The sequence below is a fragment of the Martes martes genome (genome assembly GCF_963455335.1).
Source record: "Martes martes genome assembly, chromosome: 2".
Taxonomy (NCBI): Eukaryota; Metazoa; Chordata; class Mammalia; order Carnivora; family Mustelidae; genus Martes; species Martes martes.
In genome coordinates, this window is record NC_137889.1 from 205634380 (window position 1) to 205661105 (window position 26726).

Here is a 26726-nt window from a genome sequence, read left to right on the forward strand (position 1 = left end):
TAATCTGGGATTTAACTTTCCTACCCTTTAACTTAGGACAATCGCTCAAGTAAAAAAGTATGTTCCTGTATTTCACCAAAAGCTGTTGCAAGGAACAACCTGTTCAAAGAGAAATGAAAAGAATAGTAATGAATACAGGAGTGAAACCAAAATTAACGAGTTCTACCTTCTCTCTCTAGTAGTTACTCCCTTGAGAATCCAGGGCAGATGACGTGCTATGAAGAAATTATTACTTAAGTTATAAGAACTTACTCGGTTTTGTTATTATTTATGAGACAAGAATTACTTTAAAACTCCCAGAATTAAGCCTCATATTCAACACAGAGAAGAAGATGCAGACACTTGGTTTTACTGGTACCCACCAAATTACCTAGGACAAATTTCATTTTTACATCTTCTAAAAAAGAAAGAAATCCAAAAGAAAGGCGCGTCTTACACCCTCATTAAGTCTAGTCGATCCAACTGTATCCACAGATACAAATGTACCCACTAACATACGGGTTTTTAAGGGGCCAAATTCGGCCCAAAATTACCCCAATTTTGGTTGCCCAGGATAACCAATTTTGGGAGATTCAAGCTTGAGTCAGTATGATTTTAATAATTTTTAATCCTTTCCTTTATTCTGATAAACAGCAATGTGACTTCCCAAAAAGCTAAATGAACTGAAGTCTTTCAAGACGTTTTCAGTTGACGTTTAACCAGTATGCGACAGATTTTTCTCCAAAGCAAAGGTCCAGACCGGATCTCAGCTGGTTCTACAGTATCATTTCATAAAGAATTACATCCCCTCCTAGTCTTCAAAGAGCCCTCATGCTAATGACACCTGACATGATGGAGGAAATCTATATTATGTGCAAAATAATTTATGAAAGAATAATTCTTAAGAATTTGAACATTTTCATAAAAGCTCAGGAAAAAAAGAGAAAAGAATATCATTTGTATGGAAGCTCTGTAGGCAACAGTCAAAGGAGATTTCTTCAGCATAAAATGATTCACATATTATCCCTGGGCAGAGGCATCACAAAGCAGATTTAAAATGAAGATAAGAGACAAGAGCCACAACAGTCATGGGTTAAATGGAAACATAAAGTTTAATAAAAGGGATAAAATGTTTACATATGCAAGCTACTGACAAATCTAGCAAGCGTGAGACAAATATATCCAGTGAAGCAGGAGGCATCGCCCTTCCTATCTCAGCTCCTGGAAGAAACTACTGCCCTCAACAAGGTGCCTCCAGCATAGTCAATTTCTCAGGAACTTCCTGTGTACGAGGGACATGCGTCCAAAGCGAAATAAGGGGATGGGATTTAGATCCAGCAGCCACATCATGAGCTGGGTCCAGCACGGCACGAGTACAGGGGCTGCTTCAGTTAAGTCTGCATAGCATACCTTTTTTCCTCTACTTTCAACTTTTCTGCATCCTAAGCTTCAAGCTACAACTCTTATGAGAGATATATAATTGGGTCTTTGAAACAAAAATAAGATCTGACTGCATTTTAAATCGGTGTATGTCTAACATCGCTATTTAAAGATCTGGATTTCAGTCCACCATTGTACTGTTTCCTATTTGAACCACCTGTCCTCTTCCGTTCCTTTTTTCTCTCCTTTCTTAAGTTCTTTTGGGTTAAATTTTTATCATTTCATTCTCCCTCCCCGTATTAGCTTTTTCTTTATACATTATGTTACTAATCTTTTACTGGTCACCCTAGAGATTATGATGTGTAATGTAGGAACTGAATTGGTACTTTACATATCACCCAAGAAATGAAAGACCATGGAACACTAACACCATTCATTCTCACCCCATCTTTGTGCTCTTGTTGAGTATTCTAATTCTACATATAATTTTACCTCCACAAGAAATTATCTACATATACCCACAAATTTACCCTTCCTGTCCTTCCTGTATCTTCCTGCTTCAAAGCACCAATGATTTAGGATTTTTCTTCTGCCTAAAGAACTCACTTGAGGATTTCCTTAAATGTGGGTTTGCTGACAAGGAATTCTCTCTGTTTCGTGTCTCCAAAAATGCCCACTCTTTTATCTGTATCTACTTTGTTGATAAACTCATCTATTAAATTCTTAATCACTGTTTTAAGTTTCCAGTTTGAAAATATGCACCTGATTCTTCTTTCTCAATTGAAGCATACTTGATCCACAATGTTACATTAGTTTCCGGTTCATTGGATTCTTTCTTATAAGTTTCTAACTCTCTGCTGAAATCCTCCATTTTGTTAAATAAATTCCTGAATATATTAATCTTAGTTACTTTAAAAGTCTAAATCTGATAACTCTATTGCCTGTATTTCTTGGTTTTGAATTAGCTTGGTTACCTCATGTGCCTGATGATTTCTGATTAAATGCCAGGCATTATTTATGAAAAATTGAGCATAATTTGAGGTTCTGAATGATGTTATATTCCTCCAGAGAAAACTCACTTTCGTTCCCGGCAGGTAGTTAAAGGTAGGGGCAGATTCTTCTAAACCAATCACAAATTGAGCTGCTTTGAAGCAGAGCTTGACTCTCCCAGCGGTCTTGTCTATTTCTGTCTCACTCTTCTCCTATATAGTGGCCCCAACTAGGAACTCAGTGTCTATAGGCTTCCTCTGGGCTTGAATCCAAACTTTTGTTCATGAGCTGTGTAAGACTGACAGATCCACTCAACTCCTTACCTCTTCTGTAGCCACTTTCTGCCCATCATCTCGGTCTTTCAACCACAATTTACAAATCAGCAAATGCCCTAGGAAGTGTCACAGTGAACACGAGGCTGACTTCTCCAGGCTTCCCTTTACTTCATGAATGTGGCCTCTGGTGTTCTGGCTCCCTTACTAGGTCTCTGATGACTTCAAACAGATTTTTAAAATATATTTTCTTCTGTTTTTTAGTTGTTTTTGGTGAGATAGTTGGTCCACAATGCGCTAATTCTGTATAGTCAAAAACAGAAAATACCAACTGCCAGGGTTTTAATCTAGGCTACAGCATTCCTTGTTGTATGACCTTGTACAAATAACTAAACTTTTCTGTGCCTAAGTTTTCTCAACTGAAAATGTGAAAATAATATCCTTCTTATAGGATTATTATAAGGATTAAATGAGTTAAATTATATGAAGTACAAGTAATAACTTACCACACATTATGATGTTCAATAAAGGTGAACGGCTGTTTGTATCATTATGCCCATTATGGATGGGAGAAACCCTAACCCAAACCCTAACCCTAACCCTAACCCTAACCCTCCAGACTTCGGATTCCAAAGCCACACCATTATGATGTTCAATGAAGGTGAACGGCTGTTTGTAGCATTATGCCCATTATGGATGGGAGAAACTGAAGCTCAGAAAGATTAAGAAACTTTCTCAAGGTCACAAAGCTAAAAAATAGCAGAGTCAGGATTTGAACCAGACCCAACTCCAAAGCCCATTCTTTTAAGTAGGACATCATAATGCTTCCAGCTGTAGATGCTTAATGAATAGTTATTAAATGACTAAATAAAAGTAAATAGTATCCAGTCCTTAAGAACTCTGTTAAGAACTAAAGATGTACATTTGCCTCTAGAAACATTGAAAGCATTTTTTAATCAGTATGCTGAATAGAAATACAAACACATTATTTAAATGTTTTCCTTTTTTAGAAAAAAATTTTTTAAGATTTATTTATTTATTTGACAGAGAGAGAGATCACAAGTAGGCAGAGAGGCAGGTAGCGGGGGGGGCCGGGGGGGGGAAGGGGGCCTCAGGGGAAACAGGCCCCCCGCTAAGCAGAGAGCCAGATGCGGGGCTCGATCCCAGGACCACAAGATCATGACCTGAGCCGAAGGCAGAGGCTTAACCCACTGAGCCACCAAGGCACCCCTAAATGTCTTAATTTTAAAACAACTTTAGACTCGCAAGAAGTTACAAAACTAATACAGAGTTCCCATGTACACTTTCCTCAAAGGAAGAACATCTTACATAACTATAAAACATTATCAAGACCAGGAACTGGTACAATACTGTTAACTACAAACAGAACGTACTCAGATTTCCTGGTTTTATATGCAATTTAGGAGGATGTTTACTAAAGATTGTATAGATTCATGTAATCAAATTACCATCAAGATACAAAACTGTTCCATCCCCACAAAGAAACTCTCTTGCATTACCCTTTATAGTCACAGCCTCCCCCACCAACCCTAACTCTTGACAATCACTGACTAAACCGCATTTCCCCAACACCTGAAATACTAGGTAACATATAACAGTTCATATTTTTGCAAAAGACAGAGGCATAAGAATACACTTAATTTCCTGGAGAATTCACAAGTCGGTCCCTTCCTTGAAGTACAGTCATCTGAGAAACTCCATGTGAATGCCTCTCAGACTATACCACATTACCAGAAAAGCAGCCAATATGCATTCAATAAAAATCCTTAGGTCATCTCTTGGGGCACCTGGCTGGCTCTTTGGTCAAATGCCTGCTCTTGATTTCGGTTCAGATCATGATCTCAGGGTTGTGGGATCATCTGGGGCTCCGTGCTGGGCATGGAACCCGCTTGAGATTCTCTCTCCCTCTCCCTCTGCCCTGACACCCACCCCTGACACAACACATACTCTCTCAAAATAACAACAATAATAATAATGCTTTTTAATTAAAAAAATCTTCAGGTATCTCTTTTTCCTGATTAACATCCTTGACAGCTGGTTAAAAACCAACTATCTTAACTGAAATTCAAAATAGCAACATTTAACATGCATTAAGGGCTTCCCTCAAATACATGGACTTGAAAGATTCTATTTTACTATTTCCTAAGCTATTACTTTTTTTTTTTTTAAGATTTTATTTATTTGAGAGAGTGAGAAAGAGCATGAGATGGGGGAGGTCAGAGGGAGAAGCCAACTCCCCACTGAGTGGGGAGCCTAATGTGTGGCATGTCCCAGGACTCCAGGAGCATGACCTAAGCTAAAGGCAGACTTAAAACTGACTGAGCCACCCAGGAGCCCCTTTCCTAAGCTATTTCTATTTACAGGTTAATATCATAATTATGTTTTAAAAATAAAATTTCTTTGAACATTATTTTCCAATTAGCAAATGGCAAAGTCCTTGCTTAAGTGAAGTTTACCTAAAAGGAAAGAAAGAAACCACCTCTGCAAATGAGGATTCATATTCTACTTGGTGAAGCTGGAGAGAGGGAGGGAAGGAGAAAGGGGGAGAGACAGAGAGAGAAAAGACTCAACCAGTATCAAAAACAATGAGCTTGTAAGGGTCCATATTTGATTCTGTCTGTAAATACTGCTTAGAAATCACTGTTTGGACTCTACGGGCTTTTGGTTCCAGTTAGTCTCAATCATGTGTGTATTCAAGCAACCCAATGCTTCTCTGTATCTTTTTTTTTTTTAAGATTTTATTTATTTATTTGACAGAGAGAGACACAGCAGGAGAGGGAACACAAGCAGGCTGAGTGGGAGAGGGAGAAACAAGCTCTCCACTGAGCAGAGAGCCCGATGGGGGACTCGATCCCAAGACCCTGGGATCGTGACCTGAGCTGAAGGCAGATGCTTAATGACTGAGCCACTCAGGCGCCCGTTTCTTTATATCTTTGTTTCTCTGTTGTACGAGGGAGAACATTACCACTAAATGAAATCTATATAGCACTTTGAGACCCCTGCATAAATTGTGCTGTTTCAAACAAATATTAAGATGGCCTCTGTTTAATCTACTGCAGAATCAGAACAATATTTTCCTTAATGCTAACTGGGCAGTGTTTACTAAAGTGTGTTTTTTCACTGAACATTAGCTCTTTAGGATTAGATATGACATGAAACAGCCTACACTGTCAAATTAATTTAAGAAACCGCTAAGGTAAACAAAGCCAAACAAAACCCTTCTCTGAGCCCTTACTGTATGCTGATGGCCACTATAAATTTCCTAGATGGATGTGGTGTAAAGTGTTTCTCAAACTTACTTAACAGTAGCATTTGGGGGGGTGGGAATTTTTCTTTTTTTACAAGAATATATTGCTGCCAAGAGAAAGGCAGATGGCATCATGTAAAGACAACCTATAGGAAATAGCTTTTCACAAGAAGTTGTAATAAAGAGTGATAGAGCAGCTGCACCATAAACATTTGTGAAATCTCTTAAAATAGCAATTCATATGTATTTCCACATAGAACATGACTTAAGACTCATTCTGAATCTAGGTAAATGGCAGCTAATTTTGGCATAATTTTAAAAGAGCAAAGAGCTTGTGTTTTTCTTTTTTATTGAAATATAATTGACATATTACATTAGTTTTTAGGTCTATAGAATGATTTCACATATACATGTATATATATACACATGCATATATGAAAATATATATATATATATTTTAAAGATTTTATTTATTTGACAAAGAGAGAGAGCACAAGCAGAGAGAGCAGCAGGATGAGGGAGAGGGAGAAGCAGGCTCCCCTCTAAGCAGGAAGCCTGATGCAGGACTCAAACCTGAGCTATAGGCAGACGCTTAAAAGAGCCACCCAGGTGCTCCCATGTATGTCTATATTGTAAACTGATTACCACAGGAAGTTAGCATCCACTACCAGACCTAACAAAGTGTTTCTTGTGATGAGAACTTTTGAGATCTATTCTCTTAGCAGCTTTCAAATACACACTATAATATTGTTAACTCAAGTCATCGTGCTGTACCTTACATTCCCAGAACTTATTTATAACTGACTGGAACTCTGTCCATTTTTATCACCTTCACCCATTTCACCCACCACCAACCCCACCCCACAGCAAACACCAATCTGTTCTGTGATCTATGAGTTCATTTTTTTTCTTTCTTAAGATTCCACGTATAAGTGGGGGCACACAGTATTTGTCTTTCTGTGTCTGACTTACTTCACTTAGCATAATGCCTGCAAGGTTCTTCCATGTTGTGGCAAATGGCAGGATTTTATTCTTTTTTTTTTAATGGCCAAATACTATTCCATTGTGTGTGTGTGTGTGTGTGTGTGTGTGTGTGTGTGACATCTTTTTAATCCATTCATCTGTCAATGGATACTTCGGTGGTTTTCACGTCTTGGCTATCGTACATAATGCTGAAAAAAACATGAGCGAGCAGACGTATTTTCAAGATGGTGATCTTATTTCCCTCAGATAAATACCCAGAAGTGGAACCGCTGGATTTTAGGGTGGAGTTCTATTTTTAATTTTGGGGGGAACCTCTATATTGTTTTCCATAGTGGCTGCGCCGATTTATAGAACCATCAACACTGCACTAGTGCTGTCTTTGACATCCTCACCGACACCTGTTTCTTGTCTTTGCTAACAGCCACACAAACACGTGTGAGGTGACATCTCGTTGTGGTTTTAACCTGCATGTCCCAGGTGATTAGTCACGCTGAGGTCCTTCTCATGTGCCTGTCAGCCATTCGTATGACTTCTCTGGAAAAACGTCTATTTAGTTTCTCTGCCTATTTTTTTTTTCCTCTGCCTATTTTTTAATTGGATTGTTTGGTTTTTCTCAATTGAGTTGTCTGAGTTCTTTATATGTTTTCAATATTACCCTTTATCAGCTATATGATTTGCAAATCTTTTCTTCCATTCCATAGGTCACTTTTCCATTTGATGGTTTTCTTTATTGTGCTTTTTAGTTTAATGTAGTCCCATTTACTTATTTTTCTTGCCTTTGCTTTTGGTGTCAGATCCAAAAAATCATTGCCAAAACCGATGTCAAAGACCCCTATAATTTTCTTTTAGGAGTTCTGTGGTTTCAGGCCTTATGTTCAAAGTTTTAACCTATTTTGAGTTTATTTTTGTGTATGATGCAAAATAATAGTACAGTTTCATCTTTTGTATGTGGCTATCCAGTTTTCCTAACACCATTTACTAAATAAAGTATCCTTCCCCCATTCTATATTCCCTCTGTCATAAATTAATTGACCAGGGGCGCCTGGGTGGCTCAGTGGGTTAAGCCTCTGCCTTCGGCTCAGGTCATGATCTCAGGGTCCTGGGATCGAGCCCCACACTGGGCTCTCTGCTCAGCAGGGAGCCTGCTTCCCCCTCTCTTTCTGCCTGCCGCCCTGCCTACTTGCAATCTCTGTCAAATAAATAAATAAGATCTTTAAAAATTAATTAATTAATTAATTGACCATATATGTGTGGGTTTATTTCTAAGTTCTCTATTCTGTGCCACTGATCTGTGTATCTGTGTTTATGCCAATACCACACTGTTTCGATTACTATGGCTTTGCAATATAGCTTGAAGTCAGGAATTTGTAGGGCTCCATATTAATATGGTTTTTTGTTAAGATTTATTTATTTATTTTAGAGAGAGATCGAGAAAGAAAGAGCTCATGCACACATGAGAGGGGCAGAAGGAGAGGAGAGAACCTTCAAGCAAACTCCCTGCTGAGTGCAGAGCCCAATATGGGGCTCAATCCCACAACCCATGAGATGGTCACCTGAGATGAAACCAAGAGTCAGATGTTCAAGTGACTGAGCCACCCAGGCACCCCCATAGTAATATGGTCTGTAAAAAAAAAATTTTTTTTAAGATTTTATTTATTTATTTGACAGAGAGAGACACAGTAAGAGAGGGAACACAAGCAGAGAGAGAGGGAGAAGCAGGCTTCCTGCCAAGCAGACAGCCTGACGGGGGGCTCCATCCCAGGACCCTGGGATCATGACCTGAGCTGAAGGCAGACGCTTAACGACTGAGCCACCCAGGCGCTCAAAAATTTGTGACAGAATGCTTATTGAGCTTATCACCACGGAAAAACTATGTTTACATTATCCTCATTACCAAACTTCAGGTTATCAAAATAAACCTATCAAGAAACAAATCTGCAAGCTTTAAAATGATTCCAACTAAGAGACAAATGAGAAAATAAGAAGAGATAAATATTATATACATTTTATGACTAATGAGAGTCAAACCTTGAGATGAATACCAGAACTTTCAGCACTGTTTTACTGACTGGTGAAATACCATGAAATAGCTATAAGGCATTCTTTTGCTATTTTTTCATGGATATTAACCCAACTTATGTTTTGTTCATAGTTATGAATTACAGTGACAAGGATGAGTAATTGAAATATATTAGTATCCATGGAAGCATTCAAAGAAAGGGTCAAGTGACTATCATAGGCAAAATTAGACAACCTGCTTTAAAAGCATCAGCCTTAAAGAAACCAGAAACCAGCCCTACTGAAGATTAAACATTATCAAGATAGGATAAATAAAATAGTATGGGGCTGGCCTAAGAGCAGAGTACTAAAGATCAAAAGATTAAAAAGCCTCTATAACAAACTAATGAACAAAGGAAAAAGAGCAAAAACCACTCTTAAACACAGAGAACAAATCAGTGGTTGCCAGAGGGGAGGTGGGTGGGAAGATGTGTGAAAAAAAGAGGATTAAGAACACACATTAATGGTGATGAGCACCGAATAATGCGTAGAATTGTTGTATCATTATATTATACCCCTTAACTAATAGCACACTGGATGTTAATTATACTTCAATAACAAAAAGGGGGGGAGGAAAAAAATTACAGACCAATGAAAATTAACTACAGCTATAGATTAAGACACAGGTGAATCTTAGATATTATGTTATAAAGCAAATTTCAAATTATTAAATTTGCTATTATAACAAAAATAATTTCGAAATAAACTTCTAGGAGAATTAAAGAAGAACCTATATTAGAATAGTTCATGATAGGGGCGCCTGGGTGGCTCAGTAGTTAAGCGTCTTCCTTCAACTCAGGTCATGATCCCAGTGTCCTGGGATCGAGCCCCACATTAGGCTCCCTGCTCGGCGGGAAGCCTGTTTCTCCCTCTTCCACTTCCCCTACTTGTATTCCCTCTCTCACTGCCCCTCTCTGTCAAATAAATAAATAAATAAATCTTAAAAAAAAAAAAAAAAAAAAGAATAGTTCATGATAAAAGTTGACATCCCAAATCAACAGAGAATGGTGAGCTATTCAATAAATGAATTAGCCCTTTGGTCTGAAGAAAAAAAGCTGGATCCCTATAACTCATTCTGTGTAATAAATTTCAAATAGATCAAAGATTTAATCTAAAAACAAGAAAAACCAAAACCCCCAAAACAAAAACCAATACTGGCATAAAGCCCAGCACACAGACCAATGAAACAACAGTAGAGTCCACAAAGAAACCTGCACATATATGGTCAAATGACTTTTAACCACAGTGCCAAGACCATTCAATGCAGAGAAGACGAATGACGCCAGGAAAACTGGATATCCACCATGCGAGAATGAAGCTGAATCCGTTCCCAACGTCAGATACAAAAATTAACTCAAAAGGGATCCATGATCTAAACATAAGGTCAATACTAAAAAACTCTTACAAGAAAACACAGGGCATCAGAGTTCACAGAAGAGGAGTGCAGAAGACACAAAGAAACGAATAACTTTTTAAAATACAAATCTCTGTGGGATCTTTAATCAATTAGATTGGTGAAGACTAAAAACGGGTGATTAAACGGGAAAGCACAGAAATAGACTCACATAAATATGATCAACTGATCTATAACGAAGGAGCAAAAATAGTTCAACTGATAGTCTTTTCAGTCAACGGTGCTAGAATAGGACATCCACATACAAAACAGTGTCTCTCAACACAGCTTTCATATGGACTCAGCCCTAAAACTGTCTAACTATGAAACAAACAGTACAACTCCCGGAAGATAACACAGGAGAAATTTTAGTTTACCTTGGGTTTTGTGATGACTTTTTAGATATAATACCAAAAGAACATTCCATGAAAGAAAAAACTGAATGTGAACCTTCATTAATATTACAAATTTCTGCTCCACAAAAGGTACTGCTAGGAGTGTAAAAGATAAGCCACACACTGGGAGAAAGTATCTGTAAAACACATGTAAAGTCTAAAGATACAGGAGCCATCTGGGTTCCATTCCAGAAATTACTGAAACTAAACAGCACCACAGGAATGCAACCAGTCTATGAAAAACTATAGGATATAACAACCCAATTTTTTTTAAAGGGCGAGAGAAAAAAAGGAAGATAAAAAAACTAAGAGAAATAGCAATCATTCATAAACTTATCTGATCCCAAATTCAAATATTGTGTAAAATAAATATGATGATTAGGGAAATGCAAATTAACTAGGTATTTAATGGCATTAAAGGAACACAGGTAAGTTAAAAAGAAGTGTCGGGGCGCCTGGGTGGCTCAGTGGGTTAAAGCCTCTGCCTTCAGCTCAGGTCGTGATCCCAGGGTCCTGGGATCAAGCCCCACATCGGACTCTATGCTCAGCATGGAGCCTGCTTCCTCCTCTCTCTGACTACTTGTGATCTCTGTCTGTCAAATAAATAAATAAAATCTTTAAAAAAAAAAAAAAAAAAGAAGTGTCCCTATCTTTTACATACATAAAGAAGTATCTACAGATGAAATGACATGATTTACTTAAAAAACAAAGTGGGAAGAGGTTACAGATGAAAACAAGGTAAAGCTGATAATTCTAAAGTTGGATAAAGGGTACATGTACATGGTTAATTATACCATCCTAATTTTTAAATATTTTTAGACTTTTAATATTTAATTTTAGGGGCGCTGGGTGGCACAGTCAGTTAAGCGTCTGACTCTTGGTTTTAGCTCAGCTTCTTATCTCAGGGTCCTGAGATCAAGCCCTGTGTTGGACTCCCCATGCTTAGCACTGAGTTGGCTTAAGATTCTCTCTCCCTCTGGCCCTCCCCCATAGCTGGCTCATGCTCTCTCTCTCTCTCTCTAAAGTAAATAAATAAATTTTTTAAAATTTATTTATTTGACAGAGAGAGAGAGATCACAAGAAGGCAGAGAGACAGGCAGAGAGAGGAGGGGAAGCAAGCTCCCCACTGAGCAGAGAGCCTGATGCAGGGCTCAATCCCAGGACTCTGGGATCATGACCTGAGCCAAAGGCAAAGCCTTAACCCACTGAGCCACCCAGGTACCCCATAAATAAAAACTTTTTTTAATTAATTTTAAGTTTCTATAGTAAAAGGTGTTAATAATATGGCGATAGGACCCCATAAGTATTCAATCACCATAATTATAAAAGCATAAAACAAAACCAATATAACAGAAAAGAGAATAAATTCTTAGTCATTTATTCCTCCTGCCCCTATCCCTGGCTAATGGGTACTGGTATGAGGAGCTATAAATAAAATAAAGCTTTAGGCAACAGAATCCCAATGGAGCCTATAATCTGTAATCATCTCAACTCCAACTCTTATTAATCGTACAACAATCTATGTCAAAGTTTACCATGAAAAGACACCCTTCACTTCAAATTGTAGTCATTACCACCATCATCATCTCCAACTCAAATATGTGAGAGCTTTACAGCAAAAGTAAAAGCTATCACCCTCTGAAATCTCTGTCCCCAAACGGCTCTAATTCAACTTTTGATATTGTCATTGCTCATATCACTTCCTGCCTGGATATTTGCAAAACAAATTCAATCATCTTTAGGACCAGCTTCTACCTGCCACCAGAGAGATTGCTCATTTTTTTGCAAACTTCACGTTAATTCTTTAGCTCTTGCTGCCTTAGAAACATTCAATGAATCTCCATTTAAGGACAAAATTAAGCTTAAATTGCTTTGTTTTGAAAATTATCCATAATCTGGGGGTGCCTGGGTAGCTCAGTCGTTAAGCGTCTGCCTGCAGCTCTGGACATGATCCCAGGGCTCCCTGCTCTGCGGGGAGCCTGCTTCTCCCTCTCCCACCAGCCCTGTTTGTGTTCCCTCTCTCGCTGTCTCTGTCAAATAAATAAAATCTAAAAAAGAAAAGAAAATTATCCATAAACTCATCTTATCTTATCTTTATATGCTCTCCATTCCCTCCAAATCATTACTAATTCTGATCAGAGTCGCTGTCTCAGTGCCCCACACACACAACTCTCATTTCAGCTGTAGCCCTTCACTCTTGGGGCTGACACCCGCTCTAATTCATACCCAGACGAAACCTTAGCTCAGGGATGCCTCTGTAATCATCCTAATTGTGGGTCAACCTCCTCACATAGGATCTCATGCCATCAGGAGTCTGTTCATGGTTTTGTAATTTTGTATAATTATTTGGTTCACTTCTGTCATATTCCCTCCCACATCCTGCACAGGCTTTAGGGTCCACGCTTCTATTTTTGCTCTCTTCTGTTCCCTAGCACAGCCCCTAACCCATAGTAGGCAAGATTAAGTATTTGTCTAAGTGGTGAAGGAAGGAATACCAGGACTTACCTCTCTTCAGTTTTGAACCATCTTGTCTATACCACACAACTAAGCACCTATTTCATTATTCATTATTGTTTCACGCGCATTCAGTTTTGTCTGCCCAACCATCACCATAAGCTCTTCCGTAGTTCCCCCAGTCTCAGCACAGAGGACACACTGACCTCAATGAATACCGACTGCCACCGACCAACACAGAGCAGAAGAGTCTAACAGAAACCTTCAATATTGTTCAGGTTCCCAGTGTCCTGGCTAATGTCAATTCCCCATGTCAGCCCAGCACTCCTGTGCTACATGTGGATGATTATGCTACAGACTGCCTTCTGCTAACCAAAACCCAGTCTCTTCTGCTTCCTAAGCATACAGCCGATTATATTTCCTAGCCTCCCTTGTTAAGGTGAGGCCATGCGACTCAGTTTTATTTTAGCTAGTGAAGTGAATGGACGCATATTTCCAGGTCTGGCCCATAAAAGCCTCCCATGTGTGCTTTTCCATGTCTTTTCCCTTCCAGCTGGCTAGAAGGGAGATAACCTTTGGAGGGACTAATAACATCATTCAGTTTACTGTAATTTCAAGCCTATTATAAATATTAGTAAAATTAAAATAAACCTGTCACATGACTTTATAATGTATTCCAGGGAATCAAGTCAACACAATTATTTGATACTCACTAGCATCTATTACATTTTTCAAAATACAAATAAACCATTCTTCAGCAGTCAGAAATTTACATTATTCTCTTTACTCTGTGAACCGTATTTAATTTCATAAATAAACCCTAAAAACTTCATTCTAGTATAACATTTTTATGCTTGGGATTCTTTTATAATCCTCTGAAACTAAAAGATAGTATATAAAATTGAAAATTTAGGGGCCCCCTGGGTGGCTCAGTCATTAAGCCTCTACCTTCGGCTCAGGTCATGATCCCAGGGTCTTGGGATTAAGCCCCACATCAGGGTTCATTATTTATTATTTCCAAAAAATAAATAAATAAGTAAATAATAAAAACATTATTTCCCATTACCCTAATGTAAAGCTCTAAGTATTATGTAAGTTTGTCTGGATTGAGTTAATTACTATATAGACTTAATCAAAGCAATATAAAATATTACAAATTGTCATTATTACAAATAAAAAAAGATTTTATGGGAATGCATCTCTTATTAGACGGGTGATGGTACTCATTTTTTTTAAAGATTTTATTTATTTATTTGACAGAGAGAGATCACAAGTAGGCAGAGAGGCGGGCAGAGAGGTGGGGGGAAGCAGGCTCCCCAGTGAGCAGAGCCCGATGCAGGGCTCGATCCCAGGACTCCGAGATCATGACCTGAGCTGACAGCAGAGGCTTTAACCCACTGAGCCACCCAGGCGCCCCGATGGTACTCATTTTTAAAGATTATTTCCCATACTCACAGCTGAGTATTACATATTGCAAGAGTGAAAGTTCAGTACCAATTCTATTCTTACTTTTTTTATAAATACTAAAAACATTTGCACAAGTAAACAGAAGAATATTTATTGCAATAATATACATTAATATTCTGAACAACTCCTGAGTTTTATACCCAAACTTACATTGTATTCTACCACTAAAAATTATTTCTAATGATCTGAAAACTCACTTAGTTCCTCCTTTAATTTAATGAAGAGAAAAAAACCTGGAACCTATCTGAACTACAAGCAAAAAGTTTTAATAATCTGCAGTCATTTGTTTCTCAATTTCTAAGACATGTCAAAAATGTTTTTTTACCTAAACCTGTCCAATGATAGATGCCCTGTTTATCCAGATACATTCGAATATAATTAGGAAAAACTTCCCCCCCCCAAAGATTTTATTTATTTATTTGACAGAGTGAGATCACAAGTAGGCAGAGAGGCAGTCAGAGAGGGGGGGCGAAGCAGCCTCCCTGCCGAGCAGAGAGGCTGATGCGGGGCTCTGAGACCATGACCTGAGCAGAAGGCAGAGGCTTAACCCACTGAGCCACCCAGGTGCCCCAGGAAAAACTTTTCTTACCTTCCTACAGTGATAACAATGTTTTTATCGTAACAGAGATTTGGGTTACATAGATATATGCATTTTATCTAAACTCATCTAATGGTACCTTTAAAATCTGCATATTTCAGCATACATAAATTTCACTTCAAATGAAAAGCCTCTAAACAAATAGTGAATTCTAGTTAGTGGTATGCTTAATGAAGTATTTGGGGCAAAGTATACTGGACATGTACAACTTACTCTGAAAGGAATTTTTAAAACAAGGTAATTAATGGATACAGGGACAGAAAGATAAATGACAAAGCAAATATAGGAAACTGTTGAATCTAGAATTTAATTATAAAAGCTTTATAGAATTCTTCCAAGCTAGAAGAGCCAGAAATAGGAAGAATTCAAGAAGTTATACTGGTCACAGAAATCAGAGAAGAAACTTTACTTTTTTTGTTTTAAGATTTTCTTAAACCATCCATGCATAGCTGGTGTTCTGAAATCCCTCACATGGCAGTCTGCATTCTGAATGGCTAAGTGATGGTTCAGTTACTTACCAAAGGCTGGGCAAACAGGGCAGATTTATTTGCCAAATAAAAGCCAAAAATGCGAAAAGCACTCCCCTGGGTTGAAGAGCAAAACTGACAAGACGTATATGTAAGGTATATTCAAAGATATCAAAGATAATTTGCATAAACTCTCAAAAGAAGAGTAAGATATTTTGAAGATGCATTCATGTTTATCATATAGACGTTAAGGGGAAAAAAGACAATCATTAACATTACATAAAGTATGATGAGGCCTTAGATTTTAGGAATATTTACTTAAGACTAAATTGGTGGGAAAGAAAGGGTTTCAAAGTTTCTAACCTCTTGTTTCTTTGATCCAATTTTCTTTTTATTTTTTTTCTAAGATTTGACTTATTTATTTGAGAGAGAAGAGTGTGTGAGAGAGCACAAGTATGGGGAGTAGCAGAGGGAGAGGGAGAAACAGGCTCCCAGAGGAGCAGGGAGCCTGATGCGGGGCTTAATTCCAGGACTCCCGGATCATGACCTGAGCAAAGGGCAGATGCTTAACCGGCTGAACCACCCAGGTGCCCCTCTTTGACTCAAGTTTCCAGAACCCAAGGTCTGGAAACCTTTACCTTTCTTGAGTTCATTTATCTAAAAGTTCACTGTCCTGAAATCTCTCTGATCATATTTGAAATGAATCAACAGCCCGGCTTCACTGTGTTCTAAGTCACCTACTTTTAAAAGAATATGGTTTCGCTACCCTAGATGTTTAAGTTTTAAATACAATTTTTTTTTAAATGGTCCAGACAGCCATTCCAGCAATGAGAGGAAGACTAAGATGACCATCAGATGTTGCGACCATCAGATAAGAACTTTAAAATAATTATGGTTAATGTATTAGTCGACTCAGCAGGAAAGTAAGACAGCATGCAGTGAACCGTGGGGAAACAGCAGCAGAGAGATGGAAACGGGAAGAAAGAGTCAAATGGAAATGCTAGGAATTTTAAAAATACAGCTATCAGTGATGAAGAATCCCTTCAATGGACCCAGTCAGTCAACTCCACACAAATGAGGAAGGAATCAAATCATTTGAAGACACGTCAACAGAAGTACCCAAACCAAAAGAAAAAGAAAACGAAGTGGGAGAAGAAAAACAGAAGACAGTATCTAAAACTATGGAATTAAATCAGTCTAACGTTTTTGAACACAGAGTTCTAGAATGAAAAGAGAGAAAGAACAAGGTAGAAGAAATATTTGAAGAGATAATAGTTAAAAGTTTTTAAAAAAAGACAACAAATTATATACCCAAGACAGTTTAAAATCAAGATAAATATGTATTTTAAAAAGAAAACAATAATAACACAGCACAGAGCTGGATACATTAACAGTCAAAACACAGAAATCCAAATATAAAGAGGAATCCTTGAAAGCAGTCACGGGAAGAAAAGATACATTACATATATAAAAGAAGAAAAGACAAAAATTACAACAATATTTCTCGCCAAAAATTATGCAAACTAGAAGTCAATGGGGTGACTTTTTTAAAGCTCTGGGGAAAACTGACAACCCAAGATTTTTTACCCAATGAAAATACCTTTCAAGAGTAATGCTGAAAGTAAGACTTTTTCATGCAATACAAAAGCTGACAGAATTTCGCTAGCAGAATTTTCCCTAAAAGAAAGTTTAATTTTAAAGAAAAGGCTTTTTAAAAAGATTTTATTTATTTATTTGAGAGAGAGAGAGAATGCAAGTGGGGGAGGAGCAGAGGGAGAGGGACAAGCAGATTCCCACTGAGCGCAGAGCCTGAGGTGGGCTGTGATGTCAAGACCCAAGCCGAAACCAAGAGTTGGATGCTCAATGGACTGAGCCACCCAGGCACCCCTCCTAAGGAAAGTTCTTTAGGGAGGAGTTTTATACCAAACTAAGATTGGGGCCTACAGAAAGAACGGAGGTGTGTAAGATACAGCTAAAATGAAAACAAAGAACTTACTTTTCTTATTTTTAATTATTTTAAAAGGTAATTTTGTGTAAAGCAAAAACAAAAAATGTACTATGGAGTTCATAACATGTAAAAGTAAAATGTTTAAAAATGACAGCATAAAGGATAGGAGAAAAGAACTGGAAATACTCAATTGTAAGGTTCTTACACTACATGAAGTGACATAAATATAAAGGTAGACTAAAATAAGTAAAAAAATGTATTATTTGACTCTAGAACAACCAATAAATTTTTAAAAGTTTAAACTATAATAAGCCAATAGTGGAGATATAACAGAATCACAAAAACTATTCAATTCACCCAAAAGAAGGCAGAAAAAGTTAAAACAAAAAAAAAGAGAGATGAGACAAAGAAAAAATAACTAGTAAGATGCAAGATTTAAATCCAATCATATGAACCATTATATTAAATATAATTGGTTTAGAAATACTTTTTATATTGTCTAAGTATCTAATCATCTTATTAATATAATTCTAATAGTTCAAGAACAGATTCTTAAATTTCACATGCATATGATAATATAATATGTAATTTGTGACTTTTTTTTACTTTCTTCTGAAACTCTATGCCATTTGTTTCTTTTTCTTGCAATATCGCATTAAATGCAGGCCTTCAGTAGAACTGAACAAGTGTGGAAAGTGGATATGCTTGTTCAACACTGCACCATAACATGAAGTTAGATACATTTTCTCCCCTTTCTAATTATGAAATTGTCCTTTTATTTTTATTATTTGAAGTATTTTTAACCAAAATGGAGGCTGGCTACCATCAGGATTTTTCTACATGTATTGAGATGTACTGCATATATTCGTAAAATTATTCTTTTTCCTATTAATGTTGTGAATTCGATGGATAGATTTCTGCATGTTAAATCACACTGCACTTCAGAAATAAATCGAAATATGCCATAAAAAAAAAAAACAGTACTTAAGGGTAAGAATAAGATTATAGGACAAAAGACATTAAATGTCAGAAAGTAGAGAACAGCACTGCTAAAATCTAAAGCAAGAAGAAAGTAAACCAAGTAGAATCATCTTTTCATTGGCTTAGTGCTTATTTACATACCTAATAAATACTTTAGAGAACTGAGTATTACTTTAGAAAATAAACAGAATGGAAGAAATACATCCTACAATATGAGATAACTACAGTATCAAGTAAATTGTGAAAACACCGGACATGCCTGACTTCCAAAATAAGCCTGATAACATCAGTTTCAAAGATGGAGAAGAAAGTGAGAATGGTCTGCAGAATGTGATGAGAAGCAGCACAGAAGACACGCAGTCCCACCCCCTCCATTGCAGGCTCAGTGGCCTAAGGACTAAAGGAGGGAAAAAAGTGGCAATCATTTAAGAGATCTGCTGGAAAAGCAAGTATCTTGGGAGAGAGTTGGGTATCTGCTAAAACAAGAAAGTAAAAGGAACATTCAGTAAAGAGGTTGAGGATTAAGGTATTATTTTGATTATGAACTCCAGGGAGGGCACAGTGGAGGGAGTTCAAGAGGATGGGATAGGTCAGAACAGGGATAGAAGACACTGACAGCCTTAATAAGGAGATTAGATGTGAGAGAGAAAAGGTGATGTAGGAATCTGGGCCTCTGGATGGTACCCTATATAAACAGGAACAAATAATGAGAGAATTCCTGTTTATTCAAGGCAGATGGTGGTCAGAGTGTGAGTGTTGGCAGGTAGGAAAAGGTGGTTACTTGGAGTCTCCTTTTGATCAATGGGCCAAATCCTTACTTTTCAGTCTTTTTCTTAACTGACTTTCTTGACATTTGAGATTGTAGCCCAATATCATTCTTGAAGTCATCTCCCCTTCCACTTTTTTTTAGTTTCTCTTACAACATCTCTTAACATTCCTTCCTTTCCACTGATTCCTTCTCTTCGACTATACTTAATATTTCTGTGGTTTGGTCCTGCTTTCTTCTCTCTACACACAACCTCATGCCCCCTGGTTGATTTCATCTATATGCATAGTTTCAGTCACTGCCTATGTTCAGCTTCCTAATGGACATCTTCCTTTAGATAATCAGTGGGTACTTCAATGACCAACATCTCAAGAATTAAATAGTACCTTTTTGCTCAAATCAGCTATTCTATATTCCCTCTCTAGTATAAAACGATTACGTGATTTTCTTTCTACTATCTCAAATTTAACTGAAGTGAGGCCTCCAAGGCTGAGAACTACAAATGATAAAGCCCCACACTCTAAAAAGGAAGACATGACATCCAGGGAAGACTTACTGAAAGAGAGCATCCCTATCATCCACTTCCTGACTATAGAAAATGAAACAAAACAGATTAGAAATAGAAATTAATTCATTAACAGAGAAAATGTTAAGGCTTTATACCTCAGTAAGAACAAAGGCAGGGGCTCTCCAAGAAAATCTCTGGGACAGACTGGGTGATAACTATAAGAAAGGAAAATGGACATCTTAATTTTTGGCGGGCAACAGACTCTGATAAAGAAACTGTGTATGCATGTGTGTGTATATGTGTGTGTGTGTTAAACTCTTAAGCCCATCTTGGTCTACCCACACCAGAAATGAATAGTGAGAGAGTTCTTGGGATAACCTGACACATACCCCCAGTTTAGGACATAGGTGAACACAGAGACTGGTCCCAGCCTGGAGAACTGTGACAGCAAGAAGTTGGACGAAGCCATCAAAATGGCAGAGCAACAACACGGAGGACAGCAGTTAGTCCAGGGGCACTTCTCTCACTGGGTTCTACAGGCTTCCTACTGGCCAAACTGATGCTGCAGAAGGGCTACAGCATCCTGAGGGGCCGAAGACATACGCCTCTGCTGTCAGGGTGTCCCGAAGTAAAAGGCTGTAGGGTAGACTACAGGAGGCAAGAGACAGTCAGGAGAAAACCGCCAAAGATAGCCTGGGTGTGTACCACACTCTTGACAGAGAACTGGGCAATGTGGACATATCCACAGGCGTCTCCAAAAACTTTCCTAAATGCACCTCTGTAAAAGTCCACATTTGGGACACCTGCCACACTGGCCGCTAGATTACAATAGTTCCAGCATATAAAACTTTGTCCTTTCTCTTCTAATCATCCTTCCAATCAGTAGCAAAAGCAGAAAGAGGGGAGGGTAGAAGAGGGGAAGAAACAGATTACACTCCTCTTCTCCACTACATGGTCCCTGAGCCATGATTAGGTCTGAGTTGAGAGAGAAGCTTTCAACTAGATTTAAGGGTTTTTTTTTTTTTTTAAAGATTTTATTTATTTATTTGACAGAGAGAGAGAGATCACAAGTAGGCAGAGAAGTGGGCAGAGAGAGGGGAAGGGAAACAGGCTCCCTGCTGAGCAGAGCGCCTGATGTGGGGCTCGATCCCAGGATCCTGGGATCATGACCTGAGCTGAAGGCAGAGGCTTTAACCCACTGAACCACCCAGGCGCCCCTAGATTTAAGGTTTTGACTAGACTTTCATACCTGTGAATTTAGTCACCAAAATAAGGCTTGTTCTTATACGGAAAAATAGCCTCTTATCAAGAGGTAGGGAAGGAAGATCCAAGATCTCATGGTTAAAGTCAAGGATGAGAGAAAAACAAAGCTAGTTCCCATCTGTATGCCATCAAGGATAGGCCATGGACCAGTCATACTGGTCCATGGTGCCCCCACCTACCCTGTTGTTCAAGTCAGGAATCTAGGAGTCATCCTAGAGTCTTCCCTTCCCTAGGACCCTGATTTCCAGCCTTATGTCTTAAAGTTCTTTTAATACATCTCTTCTTCCCAAGCCCCTTAGCTACCAGTCTAGCTCAAACATAACGTACTATAATAATCTAACTTGGTGATTTCCCACCCTGGCCCACACTTCAGCGTTATAAAATATTAAAATACCTAGACCCCAGCCTTAGAAACTCTCATTTAAATGGAGTCAGGGTAGGACCCAGCCATTAGTGTTTTCAAGGGGTTCCAGGGTGCTTCAAAAGTTCACCCAAGGCTGGGAATCACTAACCTAACTAGTCTCTCTCAGAATACTGCCACAAGAATCCTCTTTTTCAAAATGCAAATCTCATATTATGCTAGAGTCGTGGTTTCCAATTTAGGGTACCCATTAAAATCACTAAGCTTTAAAAATCCTGATACCAGGCCAAACTCCAGATCAATTAAAACCATCTCTGGGGGTAGGAACCAGGCATTCCCCAGGTGATCCCAATATGCAGATAAGGACACCACTGTGCTAGAATCAATGGAAAGCCACAGAAAGTCTTCAAGAATGATACAGTGCAAACTCCCCTAAAGATAATAAAACCTTCCATTTAACCTCAGCACCCTCAGCTCTCACACTACCAAAGCAATGTAGTTCCCTCAAGGGCCACACAACTTTCCACTTGTGTGTAAAGTATTACTTCAATCCAGAAAGCCTCCTCTGCTTACCCACAACTAAGACCCAAAACACCTTTAAGGTTAAGAGCTTTCAAGAACAGCCTTTGTATAAACCTTCCCTGATACATGCAGAGCTCATCAACCCACTTGTAACCGTCATGATTCTGTAGGGCAATATTCAATGTTTAGGTCTAACTTCCTTGTTGAAATGAAAAACTTGTCTTATTTGTGCTTTTATCCCCAATGCCTATCACTATGCATAGCACATAGTAAGCACTCAAATATCTATTGAAATCACCTCATTTAAGTAAATTACTATTTTCTATTATTATGCAGATAGAATCCCATTTTAATGAACTATAAGAGACATACATTATATTCAAGTCTCACTAAGACAGAAACCAACAGCTATACTTTTTAAAAAATGTAAAACAAATGTTTAACATTTGTTCTATTAATGAATAATAATAAGTTAAGGAAAAAGGTGGTATAAAGGGTAGTAAATTTCCAGAATCACAAAGGCAGCATTTTACGGAACAATGATGCTTAGCTTTCCACCTGAATTTATCCTTTAAAACATACCTTTTCAAAATGTTATGCTGGTATAATCACTCTATGTTTTAGGAAAGTGAGTGAAGACTACTTACTTGACATAAGAGTAAAATGATAGCTACCTTAAGATGAAAACAAATTATGAAAAGCTTTTGAATGCTCTGAATGATCTGTACTTAAGTCTAAAGACTCTGAGAATCTGGTTACCTGGCAATTTCTAGTACTCTGGTTACTCTGTTTCCCAGCAAAAGCTCAGATCTCCATGAAAACCAGGACAGTTTAAGCAGAAAACAGAGTATTTTATCAAAATAATAATAATATAATAAAGTTACATTTAATGTTTTAAATTCATATAGTCACTACATATGTGACTTCCCAAAGACAGTAATTTTGCACAAATATTAACCGAAGAACTAAACACATCATGTACCTCATTCAAGAGAGCTTTGTTGTACCCACATTCATATGGGCCATGGAAATTATCTTCGCATGCAACATGATTACTAGGTTACTATGTGTTTAGAGTAAGTTTTGTTTTTTTTCTGCCATATAACCTTGATTACTAAATTAATCTAGTATTTGATGAACCCTTACTACTTGTTCAGGAATATATTAAAACTGAAGTATCTAAAGTGACTAGTAAGAACATAAAAGCATTAACCACAACACTTGGCATTTGTGGCTAATTTTTTTTTTTTTTTACCTTATTTGGCGATTTCAAAGGTGAGATGGCTATTTTATTTGGTGTCTGTGTTGTAGAATTTAAAGTTGATCCAATAACACCACTTTCAGATATTGTTATGGTCTTTGATGGAGTCCCGGGAGTAGACTGTGAAAGAACCCTACCTGCAAATGAGAGGCAGCACATCAGTTCGACTTTTTTCAATAATAATATAAAAATGTATGTGTTGATGATCTACACCCACAAGGACTGCAGTACATCTGTTCACTACTTCATTGTATCCAGGCATGAACTTAAACTACTCAAGTGAGTCCTAGGAGAACTAAGTTGAACCTAGTCAGAAGGAAACAAAACAATGCTTCTTAGTAACACTTAGTATCTTAATACCACTTAAGGTAAAGCCCATGAAAAGCCATGTCTGCTCACATTCTCATCAATCCTGCTAAATTCCATCTATCGGAATTAGAAAACAGGCTCAGGACAACTACACAACAGGCCCTATATCACGCAGCTCCTGAAAGTCAGGCCTTGAATCAGTCTCAAAACTTAATCTCTGTGCTATACTGCAGGTTTCTTACTCTGAACTTAAACCATTCAGCACACAATTTAAAGCCACCTCAATGAAAGTTATCGGACCAGCTTGAACACTGGTTTAATACTACCTGATTTCAGACTGCCGAAAGGAAAAGAAAAACTTCCAACAGGAATTCAGGAATACTGTGTTCCCTTCTGGACAACACCCATCAGGAAAAACACGGGAAAACTGTAGGGTGTCTGGATGGCTTAGGAAATTGGGAATCATATCACAACGAGTTGAAATATTGGGAATTTTTATCCTAGGCAAGAGAGGAGTACAAAGACATGACACATCTCCAAATTCTTAAAAGACAGACAGGCATGTGTGACAGCGGTTCACCAAGCACTCTGGTTCTCTCCCATTCTGGGCACGTGAGAGAACTGCCTTCTGACCCCTCCCCACACCCCGGGAGTAGGTTAGGGACACGTGACAAGTTCTAACTGATGAACTGCGTGTAGAGGTGATATGTGTCACTCTGGGCCAGAGCATTTACTGCCTATGCAAGACCTTTCAAAGCTCTCTTTCGCTCTGCCACATCTGAGATGACGGTCCCTCTGTCAGCCTGAGTCCTTGAGAGATCATGATAAGAAGAGCCCCCTTTCTAATCCACAGTGGACATGTAGATAATCTTATCAAGTACGAACAAAAAATACAATTTTTTTTAAACTTCTGAGACTCAGATTGTTGATTAGGGCAGGAAAGCCAAGATGATCCTGACTGACGCAGGCTGTCGAGTGGAAGGATTAGAGCCACTCTGTAACATATCAGACGCACCGCACTAACGCACAGAAACAGAAGTTTCAGCTCAGCACTAGGAAAGAACTTCTAACAAAAACTTCCAACTGAAATGACTATTTCTCACAAGTGAGTTTTCAGTCACTGAAGGTGTTCCAAGCAGATGCTGTATAATCAAATCCACTGGCTAAAGAGGGAATTCAAGCACCCAAGAAAGAGAAAAGGTAGATAACTACATTACCTCTAAAATCCCCTCTTAGATGCTATGATTTAATTCATAGATATATCCAGAGATGAAAAAGAGAGGGAGGGGAGAAAGCAAGAGAAAAGAAAAAAAAGAAAGGCCTTTCTCTTTAGACAAAAATCAAGAACTAGCACTTCAGAGCGTCTGGATTATTTTTTCTGATAACAGTGCCACAGTACATAGTTTCTGTGTACTGTAAAGTACTTAATCTGAACTTTAAGCATTTTTAAAATATTTTAACTACAATTTTTTCAATTTCTTTGTAGTACCTGGTTACATTTAATTTCACTGATAATACTCACTAATGAATTTCAGTTGAGTTTTTTTTTTTAAACCTAAATTACATCGTAACTAAGTCAGTCAATTCTACATAAACTAAATGAAATTTACATCAAATATTTTTAGGCCATCCTAAAGTGTAAAACGTTTGCCTATTCTAGTTTCTAAAACTAATACCTGTGGGATAAATCTGAAGCCCCAAGAACCATTACATTTTTAAGAAAATAAATTATCAATAAAGACAAAGTTCCATAAAATGTTCATCATTTATGGTTATTACTATAATTTCTTATTTATTTGGCATTACACAGATTCAGAAAAAAGTTTATGATCAAGTTAATACAGAAAATTCTCAATTCCTGAAAATAACTGATCCAAATAAAGGCCACTTAAAAATGAATTCATTTAAAACAGGGACAAAAATTTTAAATAACAAAGAAAACTAAAAGTAAAACTTTCACTTTTGGGGGGAGCTTATACTTAACAAAAATCCAATCTATAATTAAAACTACACTAACTCTTAGAACGAACTGGTAAGTGTGGGGAAAGAGGATTTTTCTGAAAATGTGTATGTCAGCAAAATGACAGATTCTGTTTGACGGGCATAACATGATCATATTGAAGGTCATCTCTGCCAATGTATTTCAGGGTTTCATCAATTCTCCCAAGAACCCTCTACACCTCTTTAAAATTCAAGTTATTCTTTTTTAGGGGCTGGCTTATTTTTCATCCAGATAGCATTGCTCCTGATTATCTACTCACCAAATCCCTATTTATCCTTAGCTCTGCAGACAGATTCAAGCAAGTATACAAGTTATACAATTTCCCCTTGAAGTCAATTTCCAAGGTATTTACACTCTATTGTTGGTTGTTCTCCAAGAATCAAGAGACTTACTCCAAAAGACGGGGGTTGGGGGGGCAGGCAGGGAGCTCGCTTATCTAAGAGAGGACTAATTCTGTAAGAGATTAATTTATCAGTGAATATTTTCACATTGATGAAGCTTTCTCCACTGTAGCAACCCTGTACCTCGGGAGCTCCAAGAACGAGGACCTCTGTATCTCATTTAACCATCTCCAAAGCCTTCTGAAGTGTTGGGTATCGACATCTTATAGAAATAAGATGAATCGGGGGTGCCTGGGTGGCTCCAGGGGGTTAAAGCCTCTGCCTTTGGCTCAGGTCATGGTCTTAGGGTCCTGGGATTGAGCCCCACATCGGGCTCCCTGCTCAGCGGAGAGCCTGCTTCCCCCTCTCTCTGCCTGCCTCTCTTCCTACTTGTGATCTCTCTCTCAAATAAATAAATAAAATCTTAAAAAAAAAGAAAGAAAGAAAGAAGATGAATCGATATTTACCCAAGATCACAGACAAAATCAATAGGAGAGCCATGACTAAAACCCAAGTTTCCCAGTAGCTCCTCCCACACACCACACCACTTCCACAACATACACATTCATTCAAAAATACACATTCAACGAACCACATCTATGTGCCAGAAACTGTGCCAAGGCCAGAAGGATAAACAAGATAAAAGAGCTACCATTAATGTGGTACATATATACAATGGAGTATTATTCACCTAAAAAAGGAATTCTTACATGCTACAAC

General features: G+C 38.0%; 1 protein-coding gene across 11 annotated transcripts in view; it reads right to left on the minus strand.

The window, feature by feature from the left end:
• LIN54 (lin-54 DREAM MuvB core complex component) overlaps positions 1-26726 on the minus strand; it is a 67680-nt gene that overhangs the window by 17516 nt on the left and 23438 nt on the right. For 7 of the 11 annotated variants that reach the window (XM_080797710.1, XM_080797707.1, XM_080797703.1 and 4 more), the window contains one exon: positions 23310-23452. The exons of the other annotated variants lie outside the window; for them this stretch is intronic. In XM_080797710.1, coding sequence (XP_080653836.1) covers positions 23310-23452 — 143 coding nt within the window. The remainder of the gene's footprint in view (positions 1-23309; positions 23453-26726) is intronic. 11 annotated transcript variants of the gene reach the window in all.